This window comes from Dermatophagoides farinae, chromosome 4, assembly GCF_024713945.1.
Source record: "Dermatophagoides farinae isolate YC_2012a chromosome 4, ASM2471394v1, whole genome shotgun sequence".
In the NCBI taxonomy this organism is placed as follows: domain Eukaryota; kingdom Metazoa; phylum Arthropoda; class Arachnida; order Sarcoptiformes; family Pyroglyphidae; genus Dermatophagoides; species Dermatophagoides farinae.
In genome coordinates this window covers 616468-632242 of record NC_134680.1, presented here as the reverse complement: position 1 = coordinate 632242, position 15775 = coordinate 616468, and the positions used below count along the sequence as shown (strand labels likewise).

Sequence of the window (15775 nt, the reverse complement as noted above, 5' to 3'; positions counted from 1 at the left end):
TCGAATGTTTTGATTTTGATTTTGATTATGATTCGTTTTCATTTTCATTTTCATTTTTTTTTCTCAAAATCATTTTCTGACATAAGCAAAAACAAGTTTCTCTCACCTTTTACTATTTATCTTGTTTGTACATCATCTTCATCATCGACATACTTAATTGGTTTGTCAATGAAAGACAAATTTTATGTTTAAAATTCAACAATTTCTCTTTCATTTTTTTTTACTGGATTTTCCAATAACAAAAGAGAAGAAAAATTTCTTCATTCATCATATACTCGCGTATTTTTTTTTTTTAATATTACGTCGTTTTCGTCTTAACCTGTTGAATGTGAACCAAAAAAAAAAAAAAAACAACTCGTTTTTATTTTTATAAATCGTTTGAACGATTGAATTTACCACAAGTGGTGGCAGCTCAGTTCATGTGTCCTATATATTAGCTGTGATCTGTTTTTTTTTCGTTCTTTCTTTCGTTTTATTTTATATATTTATCGATGAAATTGTGCTATTTTTATTTTGTTGTTGTTGTTGATCATTTTTAAACAGTTTCTTCGTCATTGATCATCATCGTCATCATCATCATCATTATTAGTGTGTAAGTGGATTAATTTTCGACGATATTCGGAAAAAAAATCATTCGAAATATATTGTTTCATTCTGTTGTCTATGTGTAATATGATGATTTTTCTACTGAATTTTATTGCATTGTTTCATCTTTCATTTCTCATCATCATTGTTTCAGTTCCGGTATTGTTTTCATCCATTTGATAGTTCTTTTTTTCACATTAGTCTAGTATATGAATATCTAGTCCAATAAAGTCATTCATCGATAATCAATCGACCTACAAAGACTAATATATCAGACACACACACACAATAATTCGGCCACCAAAAAAAAAAATCAATCAATTTGACAAACGAAAGTTAATGAATTTTCTTCTGAATTTGTTTTTTTTCTGTATTAAACACAAAAAAAAAATCCACGTATGGTAGTCTAAACGAAACAAAAGCATTTCATTATTTCGAACCAATGATGATGAAAAAAATTGATTTTTTTTGGCCATGTGCAGTGTATTATTTTCTGTGTTTTTTTTTTGCAACAAATCAATCAACATTAATATTGTCGTCGTTTGTTGTTCATTTGACCGAAAACTAATCCAACCACACAATTGTTGTTGTTGTTGTTGTTGTTGTTGTTGCCAAGGTTTCTCATTTTCAATTCGATGATATTCATTCAAGTTGAGTTTGTAATTGACAAGAGTGAAAGAAATTGTAAACTTTTGATTCAGATTTTGTGTTTATTGTTATTGAATAGCCATGAATATCACAATTTGTTTGTCAAACATAATTAATTAATTATAATTAATTTATGATTCGATAGAAAAACAAACAAACAAACAAACAAACATTACCGATGTTTTTAATGGGAGAGAAAAAAAATCATAATCAAAAATTACATTTCCTTTGTGCCCTTCTCTCTCTCCCATTTTATAATCTGAAATCTACGTGACCTTTTGTTGTCGACGATGATGTCATTTCCTCAATATACATTGTTGATCATATTTCCTATTTAGATGTTTAATGTGAGGAAAAAAATTAATTCAAATAATTTGACGAAATTGATTTAAAAACAAAAAAAAATTTCGAATCTTTTGAAAATTAAAAAGAATCAAATTACAGCTGTTCATAGAATCTGTAACATTGTGTTTGTTTTGTTTTGTGTGTGTGTGTGTGTGTGATAAAAATAGAATGAAAAATTTAATGCATGTTCGAATTGTCGATATTGAATATTCTTGTTCATTTGAAGGTTAGAATTTCACCATAACACACAATGTTAATAATCATTAGATCAAAATTGTGTTATTCTGACCTTTTTTTAAAAAAAATTGATTCAATTTGTTTTTCTCATGTTGAAATGATGAATTATTACTAATTTCTTTTCCACAAATTGTACGTGTGTGTTTCTCTGTGTTTGGGTAAATATTTGAGATTTATCGATTTTTTTTATGGCCACACACACACACACACAATTCACAAATTTGTGCCCCCGATGTTTGTTTGTCCACATGTTTGAACAAAAAAAAAAAATATCGATTGCGATAAATATATAAATTCATCGATATCGATTGATTTTTTTTTTACTACATTTTAGAAATTCAAAACCCTTTTTCTTCACAAACATGTGATGTGTTTGTCCTTTCCACATGTAGATTGAACGATTAGACAAGTGCAAATTTAGATATATGTAATTAAATGTACTTTATATTTAGATTTAGATTTGATGATGATTTTGATTTGATGTTCAATCTTTTTTCTTTTTTTTTGGATTTGATTTCAAGTCCTTTTCGAGCAGATAGATTGATCGATTGATTGAATTACTTGTTGTTGTTGTTGTTGTTTTTCTTTTCTAATCACCATAGTGATCATCATCATCATAATCATAGTTTTGAAATTTTTCTTTCTCACCATATATAAATTAATCACGTTTTTTTTCTCTTTCTTTTTTTTGTTATTTACCAAAAATCTAGTGCAATAATCACAATCATCATTGGATATAATAATAATAATAATCATTCGAAATAGAATATTGGCTGGCAGATGTGGATCCGATTATTTCCAGTTTTTTTTTTGTTCATTTGTTATTCTATTGATTGATTTATTGTGTTTTCTATTCTTGGTTTTTGTGGTACTGAAAACAAAATTTTTCATCAAAATTTTCTTCAACATTTATAGATCATCATCGATGGTGATAATAATTATTTATTCGTATCAAATTCAATTTTAGTTTCAACAACACAATCAACAAACAATGTGCCCATTCATATTATTCACTTTTTTATTCACAATTCTAATGTTAATGATTGAAATTTCTACTGCATTAATATCGGTAACATTCAATGTAACAACACCAGCAACAGCAACTGTAGCAGCCATTCAATTGCATGAAGGAAAAAGTACACCGATTGAATTTCAATTATCATCACCTTTTATCAATGAATTAAGTGGTCATTATAGATTTGTAGCTGATCGTCCAGATGTAGCAAATATTATTGCCACCAATATTGATGATGATGTTGGTGGTGGTAATGATCGTTATGATTTTGAAATTAATCCCAAGAAAATTATTCACAATAATGATAATGAACACCAATATCGTGGTCAATTTATTGTGAAAGGAAATTTTCTTGGTTATTGTCATATTGAATTACAAAAACGACGAAAAACATCCGAATCAATTTGGGACACGATAATTAATTCAAATTCTTTAAGAAATAATTATCAATTGATTATATCGATTATTCGAGATAAAGATCTTATTTCGAAAATTTTCATCTATTCCGTTGCTATTGTTGTTTCGATATCTTATATTAATATGGGTTGTGCATTAGATTTGCAAGCCGTTTCCGATGTTCTACGACGACCTATTGCACCAGCTATTGGATTATTTTCACAATATTTTTGTATGCCATTGGTATGTTGATTTTTTTTCTGACAATTCAAAATCATTAATAATCTTTTGTTTCTGTTTCAGATATCATTTGCATTGGCTACATTATTGTTTGAAGAAACCTATTTAAAATTGGGTATTTTTATTTTTGGCTGTAGTCCAGGTGGTGGTGCAAGCAATATGTGGACCGTATTAGTGAATGGTAATCTTAATCTAAGTATAACGATGACATTTTTATCCACAATGTTATCGATTGGATTGATGCCATTTTGGCTATATACAATTGGTCGTAGTATATTCGAAGGAACATCGACATCGCCACCTTTTCGAAATATATTCACAACATTATTCACGATGGTTATCTTTCTGGGTATTGGTCTTCTTATAAAACAATTTTTACCACGAGTTGCTGCTGTAAGTTTCATTGTTTTTTTTAAAATTTTGGTTTCATATAGATTTACCATTGTTTTTATGATATATAGGTATCACGTCGAATATTGGCACCATTTTCTGGTATAATGATCATATTTATTATCGTATTTGGAACATATGCAAATTTCTACATGTTTAAATTAATGACCTGGCAAATGTTGGTTGCTGCTGCCATTAATGTTTGGTGTGGAATGTTTTTTGGTTTCATATTAGCATACATGTTTCGTAAACCATTGGAAGATATGCTTACTATTGCCATCGAAACTGGTGTACAGAATACCGGCGTATCAATTGTTGTTTTGGGTTTATCATTGGGACAACCGGATGCAGATTTAGCATCAGCCGTACCAGTAGCTGCATCAATAATGACACCAATACCATTAACAATTGCATGGCTAGTAATGCGAAAACGACGATTTATGAAAAAAAATGCATCCGGTAATGAAATCTATGTTAATGGTGGTGTTGAAAATCATGTTAATTTTGGTGATGGAAAAAATTCTGAACCAAATTCATTGGTATCATCATCAACCATTAGTAATCATTCGAGTCAATTTCATCAAATTTATAAACTCAATTTAGATGATGAAATTGTTGAAAAAAATACAACATGTAGTGTATTGACAAACTCCAATTCCAGTGATTCAAGCCAGTATTCAAGTAAGGCCAATTTGAAAATTTGATCATCATTCATCCACGAAAGCCATGAAAATCTTAATCAAATCAAAATATGAATGTATTTTTGTTGACAAATGTATCCATCTGTTTTTATTTTTGGTGTGTTGGTCTTGTTTTTTAAAAATCAAAAAAAAAAATTTTAAATTGTTTTTCAAATGATGAATTATTTTAAAAAATAAAATAAAACATTTATTTATTTATTCATATTATTCATTTCCAAAACCCAAATATGATTCTGTTGATTTTTGTTTTTGGTTTTCAAATTTTTTTTTCATGTCTGTGTGATACAGGGGGAGAAAGAGATAGAGATAGTGAAATGAATTTTCATAAATATATCCATAAATGGTGAATTTGTGAGTGGTTTGTGTGTATATATATGTGTGTTGAATCACAGAATTTAAATAAAGAATCCACATATATCGATACAACAAAAAAATCAACAAGAATCATCCATATCGATATCATTATTTCGATTATTATTCAAACGACTATTACCACCACCACCATCACTGATCCATCCACTATCCAAACGATCAGTCGATGATGATGATGATTGATTACGATTATTATTGCTGTTATTGCTGTTTTGCTGCTGCTGTTGTTGTTGTCGATCACGAAAACGTTGTTGTCGTTGTTCTTAATTTTTGGAGAAAAAAATGTAAGAATTTACAGAATGATATGGTTAATTTTTTTGTTTTGTTTTTGGAAACTTACGCATAGATGAAAAAAGGCTCAATACGAAACGTGCAGGAACAGTAACCGTATCACGTGATTCTTGTAACAGATATTTATTACGATTTATAAGCTGTAATGATGAAAACAAAAAAAAACAAAATCAATGTTATCGGCTATTGATGGAAATTTGATAGAAAAAAAAATTACTTTTTTAGTTTTTTCCAAATCAAACAGATTGTCATCCGAATCAGCACCCCAGATTTTTATATCATAATCAATACCACTGGATGCTAAAACTAAAAATCAAAGAAAACGAAAAAATTCATTAAAAAATCACCAATCAATATATAAACAAGCAATATAATCATTTACTTGGATCATTAGGATGTGGCTGTAAACAATTGACGACATGTTGATCACCTTCTAGCACCATAACAACTTCACCAGTTTCAATTGACCAGAAAAATATATGGCCACAATCACTACCGCTGATGATGTAATTATCACCCCAAAAGGTGGCTTTTTTTATCTACAATACAAACGAAGAAAGATTTTATTAAAAATACAACATAAAAATCCAAATACAAACCACAGTACGAGAATTTCGATGTCCAGTAAATTTTTTAAAATTCTTTATCTTATATGTTCGTGTACGTTTATTATCAAATGATGTCAGCCCTGTTATACGGTTATTCTGATCACCAATCATATTGTTGTTCATCTTTGGCCTATTATTACCATTAATAGTATTATTTCGAATTTTACGACGTGATGATTGCCGTGAATCATTTGATGATGAACTACGACTTCTTTGTCGTGCTGTTGTGGTTGTTGAATTCGAACCAATTGATGAAATATCGTGAAAAAATACACTATCAGATGTTGTATCGGAATCAAAATCATCATCATCTTCATTATGATTATGATCATGATCATGAACACCACCATCACCATCACCATCGATCATTGTTGTTGAATTATCATTGCCATCATTATTCATTGGATCATCATCATTATCAACATTATTATTTTGTTCACGATTTGAATAATATGGATAGTCAATATCATCATCAAATATTTGTATAAAATAATTCAATGAATTATCTGACGAACTTTCAGAATTATTATCTTGATTATCATTTTGATTATTATTCTGATTATGATTTGTTCGCTGTTCACGTACAGTAGTATTTGGTGTATTTTGATGACTATCATTTGATGACAATGATGATGATGGTGATGAATTATTTGTCGCCTGTGTTGACATATTATTGACTGTGGTCGTCGTTGTTGTTGTTGTTGTTGTTGCCGTTGTCATTGTTGTTGATGATGATGATGATGTTTCCTCAACATTTTCATTTAAAATATCATTACGAAGTGAATTACGAAATAAAATGCTTAAAATTGTATTCAATTGTCGTAATCGATCATTACTTCGATTTGGTGGTGGTGGTGGTGGTGGTGTTGTTGTTGTTGTCGTTGCTGTTGATGATGATGATTGTCCACTACCATCACCATGAATCGAAGAATTTGTTGTCGATCTTGATGATGTTTGATTTTGTGACTGTTGCTGTGTTGCTGCTGTTACCGTTGTATCGGATGATTGTTGTTGAGGACTATCATTATTACGTAATTCTTCTGTTGTTAGAGCACTAGGTCCAGTATCGGACCAATCACCACGTAAACGAAAACGTTTATATGGTGGCTGTAAACGTCTTGGACGATCATTTATCATATCGGATTCATTACCAATGTTTATCGTATCACGTACTTCATATAAATTGAATAAATAAAGATTATCATTTGAATATGATGCTAATAATTGTTGACAATTTCGACTATATGCTAGCGATGTAATACGATTGAAATCTGTTAAACCATCATAAGTGAATTTGGCTACAATCGATGCATTTTGTTCTGCCGTTGATGGACAAGTACCACGCAATGATTTCGTTGTCAACATTCGACGATCATAAATACGTATTATAGAATCAGAACAACCAACAGCTAGCTGCCATGGCAACAAATGATTAATAGCAATAGCGGTGACAGGATAATCACAATTAACAAGAACATCATCACGACATTTTTGCCTGTGACCAATACGATGTTTTTGACATGATTGTTTTACACGTAAATCATACCAACGTACAGTATTATCATGACTACATGTTAAAAATGTATGTGGATCATTCGGTACGGTAACAATATCATAAACACTTTCATCTTGACAATCGAAAATATTTTGATACGTTGTTTCAGGGCGATTTAAATCCGTATAGATAATAACACCATCACCAGAACAAGAAACAATTTTCATATCATCAGTACCGGGTAGATATTTTGCGCTGAAAATATTCGTCATATGGCCAGTACGAATTTTTGTTTTAATTTCGCCAGTAAATGCATTCGTTATGGATAAATGAAGATCATCCGATCCGGATAATATAAAACGACCATTACTATTCCAAGATATTGTATTTACCTAGATTTAATATTTTATCGATTATATCAAAATCAATTCAAGAATTAAAGAAATTTCACTTACACATCCATTATGAGCATTAAGACTATGTAGGCAACGAAAACGTTGTAGTAAATATTTACTATCTAAAATGAAAAAAAAATGATGAATCAAATCATGGAATCAACAAATTACTTTGATACACTTACTTTTAGCTGAATTATAAAGGGCAACCGGATTTGTACCATAAAATGGACGTTCATAAAGAATTTTGTAAAAAAAATCTTTACGTCGATCCATTGTTGTTGTTGTTGTTGTTGTTGTTGTTTGGTTTGAATGATAATCGATTGACGATGAAGTGTTGATGGATTCTTGCTCGTGTTTTTTTTTATTTAGTTATTGTTTTTAGATGTCAAAAAAGTTTTCTTTTTCACAAATTGAGCAAATTATAATAATCATAATTATTGAATTTATTTATAATAATTGAAAAATTCTGAAATTGAATCAAAGAATTAAAAAAAACACACACACACACAAAGAAGAATCCAGAATTTCGTTGTAATAACATAGACACAGATATGAAAAGAGCAGCGATGGTGATGATGATGATGTCAGATCCTGAAATACAGACATACAATATTTCTGGAACACAACCAACACACACACACAATGTGATAATGCTGCTAGACGAATTTATTCGAAAGCAAAAAAAAAAAAAAATTCTCGAACCTTAAAATGAACGCAAAAGCAAAAAATGAACTGAAACACAACCAAAGCAAAAAAAAAATGGATCAATTTTAATCAGGAGAGAGAGGGAAGAAATATGGATGATTTGGGAAAGAAAAAAAAAATGTATGGCCCAGATAATGAAACGAATTGAAATAACAGAACAAGAATCAAGAATAATATAACTGGATGGATACGCAACATACACACACACAAACTCAAAAATGGTAAAGTGTGGGAGGAGGTTTTTTTTTGTTCTGTTTATAAAAAGGATGCCTGAAGAAGAGCATATATATCCTTAATAAACAGAAAAAAATAACACAGTGAAGAGCAACCAGAAAAATAATCAGGGCAATTTTTTTCGATGATGGTGATGATGGTGATGATGATAATGAAAATCGAGCAAACAAACAAATAAGAAAAAAAAATGTGCACGCAGAAAAAAAAACAGAATCTAATCACACACACAAAAACAAACTATTTTGAATGGAAAACTGATTGAATTTTTCAAAGAATTGTTGTGTTCTGTTTTTCTTGTTGTTGATTGATGATGAATGAAATGATTCGAGACTGAGGATTTTGTATCCAGTTTGACCAGTGTATCCACTTTGATCTTTGATTTTTGTTTGTTGCTTCTTCAAAAAAAAATAACTCTCGAACAATGTTTATCTTTTTTTTCTCTCTTTCTCTCGTGATGAACGGAAAAATCAGGAAATTTTTTTTTTAGTTTCATTTCAATTATTATAATTTACACACTGTGTTTATTTCTCATTGGTGTTTGTTGATGGTTGATGCCAAAAACCCAAAAAGACGAGCCTGGATGTTTTTTCAATGATAATGAAATGATTATTTCCATTTGTTAATAAAAGATGGCGTTATTTTTTTCATTACCGAATGTTTACATTGATTGGCATGAATTTTGAGCGAAATTTTTATTTGTTTTTTATTTGAATCGGTTTAAATCATCTGGAATTTTTATCAGAGAAACCAAAAAAATGGCCGATAATGAAAAATCAAATCATCGATTCAATGATGATGAACGTCGACGACAAAAAGAAATGATTAAAGCTCTTGAAACGCCTGAACAAAAACGTCAAAGACGATTAGCAAAAAAAGAGGAAAAAGAACGTCGCCGTAAACGTTTAATGGGCTGGGATGATGAATATATGGGCTATACGAATGAAGATAATCCATTCGGTGATTCAAATCTACATGAAACTTTTGTTTGGAAAAAGAAATATGAAAAAATGGGCATGAAACGTATCGATGAACAAGAGATTGATGCAGTGAATAAAGAGAAAATGATAAAAAATCGTCAAGAATTGGAAAAGGTGAAAAAACGTCGTCTAGAACGTGAACATGAACGTGAATTACGAATGGAAGAATTATCCAAACAACAACGAGACAAAGAAGCCGAACAATTTAAAGAATGGGCAAAACAAGAAGATTATTTTCATTTAAAACAGGCTCGTTTACGTTCAAAACTTCGAATCAAAGAAGGTCGTGCTAAACCAATCGATATTCTTGCACAATATATCAATGTGTTCGGTGAGAATCAAACAATGGAACAAAAATCTGAACTGGAAAGAATTGCCGATGAAGAAGCAAGTAGTGATTCAAGCCGTATGCGGCTACAACAACAACGACGTGATGAAGAAGAAGAAGATTTACAGGATAAGATTCGATATCTATCAACATATCTTGCTGAACCATATAATACATTGAATGGATTAAGAATTCGTGAAATGGAAGATCTAGTGGAAGATATAAAAATCTATCTAGAACTAGATAGTGGTTCCAAAGTGAATGCCGAATATTGGAAAGATTTACAAATTATTGTCGATGATGAATTGACCAAATTGAAATTAGCGAATATGGATCAACAGGAACGAAGACGTGAAGGTATCAATCCATCGGTATCGGCTGATATTGCTCGCATTTTGAAAGGAAAATCACCACAACAATTGAAAACATTACAAATACAAATTGAAAAGAAAATTGCATCACGTGAAGAAGGTATCGATATTGGTTATTGGGAAACACTTTTATCACGACTAAAAGCACAGATTGCAAGAGCTCGTCTACGTGAATTTCATGATGAAAATCTCAAGAAACGAAAATCACTTATTGCTCAACATCAAAAAGATATTAAACATTTACAGCCATTGCCATTGGATTCAATGGATATGATTGAAACGAATCAAGAAGATGAAATGATGATACCATCAACGTCAACGTCGTCGACAGCTGCAGCAACGACCACATCAACGATGAATCGTAATGAAAAAGATGAAATGGAATTCTTATCGAAAGCTGAACTACGACAAAAATGTATTCAAGATTATGAATCCGGTGGTTATAGCCCGAGAAAATTCCCATTGATTGATATAAATTCCGATTTTATACTGATGTCTGCCGAAGATTTTGAACATGATCTTCAAGAAAAACGTACGGAAACATTACGAAAATTAGCCGCATTTCCTATACCATTGGTAGCGTTTGATGGTAAACAAAAATCCAATATCACGCTGCCACCACAAGCTATGACAAATTATGACCATAATGATCGTAAATTAACAAAAGCTGAAGAATCATTTGTTCGTGAAGCACGTAAAGGTATGGGTGATGATGAAGCTATATTTTCAGTGGAAGAAGAACCAATTACATCATCGAATTCGATTGTGGCAACAAATCAACATCATCAATTATTGATGAAAGAAAAATATAGTTGGGCTGAAAAATATCGTCCACGAAAACCACGTTATTTTAATCGTGTACATACCGGATTTGAATGGAATAAATATAATCAAACACATTATGATGTGGACAATCCGCCGCCAAAAGTTGTACAAGGTTATAAATTCAACATTTTCTATCCAGATTTGATTGATAAATCCACAACACCGTCATATAAAATCATTACTTGTAAAGATAATCCAGAATTTGCTTATATTCGTTTTACGGCCGGTCCACCATATGAAGATATTTGTTTTAAAATTGTCAACAGAGAATGGAATTATTCATATAAAAGTGGTTTTCGTTGTCAATTTCAGAATAATATTCTACAATTATGGTTCCATTTTAAACGTTATCGTTATCGACGATAATGGTTTTTTTTCGTATATTAATTTTTATTAATTAAAAAAAAATCCATACAATTCATACAATTAAAAATCACAACATTTTGAACATATGAATGATATATATAATAAATTAATTTTCATGCAGATTCATTCAGTCGTGTGTGTGTGTGTGTCAATGTTTGTGTGTTTAGTGAGCAAAATTGAACAAAAAAAATATATATATATATATATATAAGTCCCAATTAATCATCGTCTGCATTCAATAGAAATCTATGATAACATTGTCCAAATGTTTCCATTGGATCTGAACGATCAATAGCATGAAAAAATGTTTGTAATGTTGCAATAACCACATCCAGTACGGCAAATGTTGATGAACGTACAGCTTGTACATTGAAATTGGCAAAATTATTTGAATCACCTGGACGATATGAATATGAAATATTGAACCATTCTTCATTGTCATCATTATCATCATCAGAATTGTTTATGGTGTTGTTGTTGGCTCTTTGATTTTCAAATTCATTTAGTTCTTTACGGAATCGTTTACGAAAACATCTTAACAAATCGATTGATCCAGGTGTTTTACTCTGTACAAATTGACTTAATTGTTGCCAATGTTGTGAATGAATAATTTTGTCCAATGTTGGCCAATGTGGATGACAGCTAATCATATGATCATGTTGTGATAAATTCAATGTGAATGTTGGCATGAAAAAATAATTTGTCAATAATTGATCAATGATATGATGGAAAAATTTCATTATCAATTGCCACATTTGATCCACATCATTAAATGTTTTTAATGATTTTTTTCGTTGTCGTAATTCATATTGACAATCATCTTCATTCAATATTAATTCATATCGATATAGATTACATGGTGGAAATATATCTGGATTCTGATCCCATGATAATTGTTTCTCCAACAATATATCCAGACAATTATTTTCATCAATACGATCAGCAACCGTTTTTAGACAAACAAAAAATCGATGTACATTCCTTGTTCGTACATTATATGCAACATTATGATCCAAAACAAATGGATCTTCAATACAAAAAAATGATGACATATTGAACGTGTGGAAATTATTTATTTCTTTTTCTGCGGCTAATTTGTATTTATTGATGTGAACACCTTGCCGTGGTCTTATGGCGTTTAGGAAAAAATTGAATTCATTGTAATACCTTGATATTTGGAAATTTTAATCATAATTAATTGTAAACATTCAATGATGAGAGAAACTTACTTGAAAAATTCAACAAACAATGATGGCGTCGATTTTCGATTTTTGCTTCTACCAATCAATTCGATATCATCATCATAGAAATTAAAATCCCATCTATGAAGGATTTGTTTTTTGGAATTTTTCGATTTTTTAGCCAAACGATTCAAATAACCAACGGTAGGCAGAATTGGTGGATCTTGTTGCTGTAGAAAAAATACAATCAACATTGTGAATGCATATGTGGAGAACATATGTGTCGATATCAATTCATTGGTTTTGGCCCAATATTTCAATGCCATTGTTAGCTCATAGAAACGTCGATCATATCGGGTGAAAAAATTCAATAAACGGCTATTATGTACACCATACATTGAAACTATACTTATATCACATTTTGTAAATTCCATTCTCATTTGCTGCTGCCTAGGCATTTCCAATTTCAAATGTCGTAAACATTGATGAAAATTCAATTTAATTATTGGACAACGACGACTATGTATGATTGTTGATTGATCATTACGTAATTGTAGACCAAATTCAATTTTCATCAGCTTTTCAATCACTTCTAATGCCATCATTGATGTATGAAAATCCAATATATCTGCATTGATCTTTTCAAATTGTATGAAAAGATCAAAATCCGAATTCGATGTACCGAGGCCATTGGAAATGGATCCAAATGTATGTACACGAGGTCGAAATTGTTCAAAATGAGTGTACAGCATTTGTTCAAACATTTGTACAAATTTCATCATATGTGAACGTGATTCTTTCGATAATGAATATGTGGAATTAAATTCATTGAATTTTTCTTTGAAACCATTCAATTGAATCACGTTGTTATAAAGCATTCTGAAGAAATGGAAGAATTATTATTATCAATAGAACAAACAAAAATCGATAATTTCACTTACCTTTGATCAAATGTTTCATATGTAACCGAACGATAATCAATCGAATAATTTAATTTTATTGAACGATTAAAGTAATTATTATTATTATTATTTCTATTATTTCGTTGTAATTGTAATCGTAGATGCAACAAATATTGACGAAATTCCAATATATCTTTTGGATGTAATTTTTCATAATGTTTTATAAGACATAGAAATTGTTCCAATTCAATTGGTTTAAACCAATTTGAATGGTTAAGAAAAATTTGAAATCTTTTTCCATATGAACAAAAATCCGTATATTGATATTGACGGCCATCTAATAAGTCTGTATATGATAATGTATTTGGATCATTATTATCATGATGAAAATTTAATCGTTGTTCAAGATGTTCAAAATATATCCAAATAATTGAATAAAGATATGTACATGTACGCTGTGAATATGATGAAATTATTCGTTGTATATGACATTCAGTTTCAATTAGATCATGACCAAATTTTGCTAAAATATTCTCCAAATGTTTATCTTCTAATCGATTTAATTTTAAACGTTTCAATTGTTCTTCTTGTTGTTCTTGCTGTTGTTGTTGTTGTTGTCGTCGTGGTTCTTCATTGTTAAATTTCAATCGATTTTCATCATCTTTATTCATAAACAATCTTTTTTGACGATTTTTATTCACATTTTTACGATCATTATTAGTACCGCCACCAAAATCACCACCAGATGTGTTTGTATTATTAAAATATTGATGATGTATACTATTCGTAGCCGTAGTCGCCGTTGATGGTGTTGGCAATAATGCATGATGATGATCATCATTTAATAATCTTCTATTATTTCTAAAATTTGGTTTAGACATTTCAAATAAATCATTTACATTTATTTTTGTCCAATTAGGTTTACGACTATTATTATTTGTTGGTAATCGCTTTTGATCCATTGATTTATTATTCAACAATTCATTTGTTGTTGTTGTTGTTGTTGCTGTGGATCGATTAAATTGTTGCGAATGCTGTTGTTGCTGTGGCCGTTGTATATGATCATCATCATTCATATTATAATTATTGTTAATTGAAAAATTCGATAATTGTTGTTGCAATTCATAATTCGAATTATTCACCATAGGCATTTCTGGATAATTTTTATCATAAAATTGATTATTAAATGCTGATTGTTGTTGTTGTTGTTGCTGATGATGATGCTGTGATGATGATGATGATGATGGTGGCACAATCGATTGATGATTAATCATGGGCATTGTACCAATCAAAAATGTTGGCGGCGGTGGCGGTGGTATTGGTGGTGATTGTGGAAAAATTCCTTGATGTTGAATAAAAAATGATTGTGCTTGAAAATTATTCTGATGTTGAAGAGGTGGATAATGTGTTGGAACTAGATTTGTTGTTTGCCAATGTTGTTGTTGAAATGGATTCGGATTCCAATGAATTGGTTGTTGCTGTTGTTGTTGTGATGTTACATCATTATATGTATATAATGACGATGTTGATGGTGGTGATGTAGACGATGCCATCGTCGTCATTGTTGTCGTTGAATTTGTACTATTAATATTAAGTTTTTGAATGGATTGTTCAATCTTCATTTTTTCGAATTTATTTTTTTTTCTCGTATCATAAAATCAATCAATGTCCAGATTTATGGCGATGAAATAGTCCGTTTTTTAGACCACTGATGTGCCGTCATGAGCAGCATCATTAAATATTAAAAAAAAAATGGAACAAAACCAAAAAAAAAAAAACTCCCAAAGAAACAATAACTTGTTACTATGTTGATAAAAGATAATGATCAAAAAGTGGTTAGCAGCAAAAACCAAAAAAAAAAAAATCTCAAATCAATCATATAATTTTTACACGGAATTTATAATCATCAAATGAAGAAAAAAAAATGATGATGACGACAATAAAATTAGAGAATATATAATATATATGTTCATTCAACAAACAGAACAGAACAGTGAATCTCGTAGGTCAATTCAGGTTGTTTTAAAAGTCAAATGATAAATTATTAACCATAAAATTCGAATTTAGAATAGCGTTTTTTCTTTGAAAAAATGAAAAAATTATTGTAAAAGAAAAAAAAAATACACACGCTAATCATCATCATCATACTGAGCCGATAAATAAAA

The 15775-nt window shown here is 30.1% G+C and overlaps 4 protein-coding genes across 14 annotated transcripts; 2 read left to right on the top strand and 2 right to left on the bottom strand.

The window, feature by feature from the left end:
- The first annotated feature begins 40 nt into the window (after positions 1–40).
- LOC124500485 (uncharacterized) lies at positions 41–4756 on the top strand. Of its 9 annotated transcripts, none has more exons than XM_047064562.2 (4): positions 41–592; positions 2526–3469; positions 3530–3859; positions 3928–4756. In XM_047064562.2, exons 2-4 carry the CDS (start codon positions 2807–2809, stop codon positions 4558–4560), a joined length of 1626 nt encoding a protein of 541 aa, XP_046920518.2. In that variant the 5' UTR covers positions 41–592; positions 2526–2806; the 3' UTR covers positions 4561–4756. The 9 variants fall into 9 exon arrangements, with proteins under 9 accessions (XP_046920518.2, XP_075586713.1, XP_075586716.1 ...); XM_075730598.1 differs by having other exon boundaries at positions 306–744; XM_075730601.1 differs by having other exon boundaries at positions 417–1201.
- Positions 4719–9242, bottom strand: LOC124491309 (DDB1- and CUL4-associated factor 6-like). 2 transcript variants are annotated; one of them, XM_075730593.1, is made up of 7 exons: positions 7904–9242; positions 7779–7840; positions 5820–7715; positions 5603–5759; positions 5438–5526; positions 5270–5360; positions 4719–5191 (listed from the first exon to the last, which is right to left on the bottom strand). In XM_075730593.1, exons 1-7 carry the CDS (start codon positions 7992–7994, stop codon positions 4992–4994), a joined length of 2586 nt encoding a protein of 861 aa, XP_075586708.1. In that variant the 5' UTR covers positions 7995–9242; the 3' UTR covers positions 4719–4991. The 2 variants fall into 2 exon arrangements, with proteins under 2 accessions (XP_075586708.1, XP_075586709.1); XM_075730594.1 differs by having other exon boundaries at positions 5823–7715.
- A 173-nt stretch (positions 9243–9415) lies between these two features.
- On the top strand, positions 9416–11653 carry cactin (cactin, spliceosome C complex subunit). The gene has a single exon (XM_047064727.2). The coding sequence runs from the start codon at positions 9416–9418 to the stop codon at positions 11525–11527; it is 2112 nt and encodes a 703-aa protein (XP_046920683.1). The 3' UTR covers positions 11528–11653.
- Positions 11531–15759, bottom strand: LOC124500632 (uncharacterized). Of its 2 annotated transcripts, none has more exons than XM_047064726.2 (3): positions 13650–15759; positions 12757–13587; positions 11531–12694 (listed from the first exon to the last, which is right to left on the bottom strand). In XM_047064726.2, exons 1-3 carry the CDS (start codon positions 15230–15232, stop codon positions 11746–11748), a joined length of 3363 nt encoding a protein of 1120 aa, XP_046920682.2. In that variant the 5' UTR covers positions 15233–15759; the 3' UTR covers positions 11531–11745. The 2 variants fall into 2 exon arrangements, with proteins under 2 accessions (XP_046920682.2, XP_075586707.1); XM_075730592.1 differs by having other exon boundaries at positions 11531–12655; positions 13650–15638.
- Positions 15760–15775: the final 16 nt, after the last annotated feature.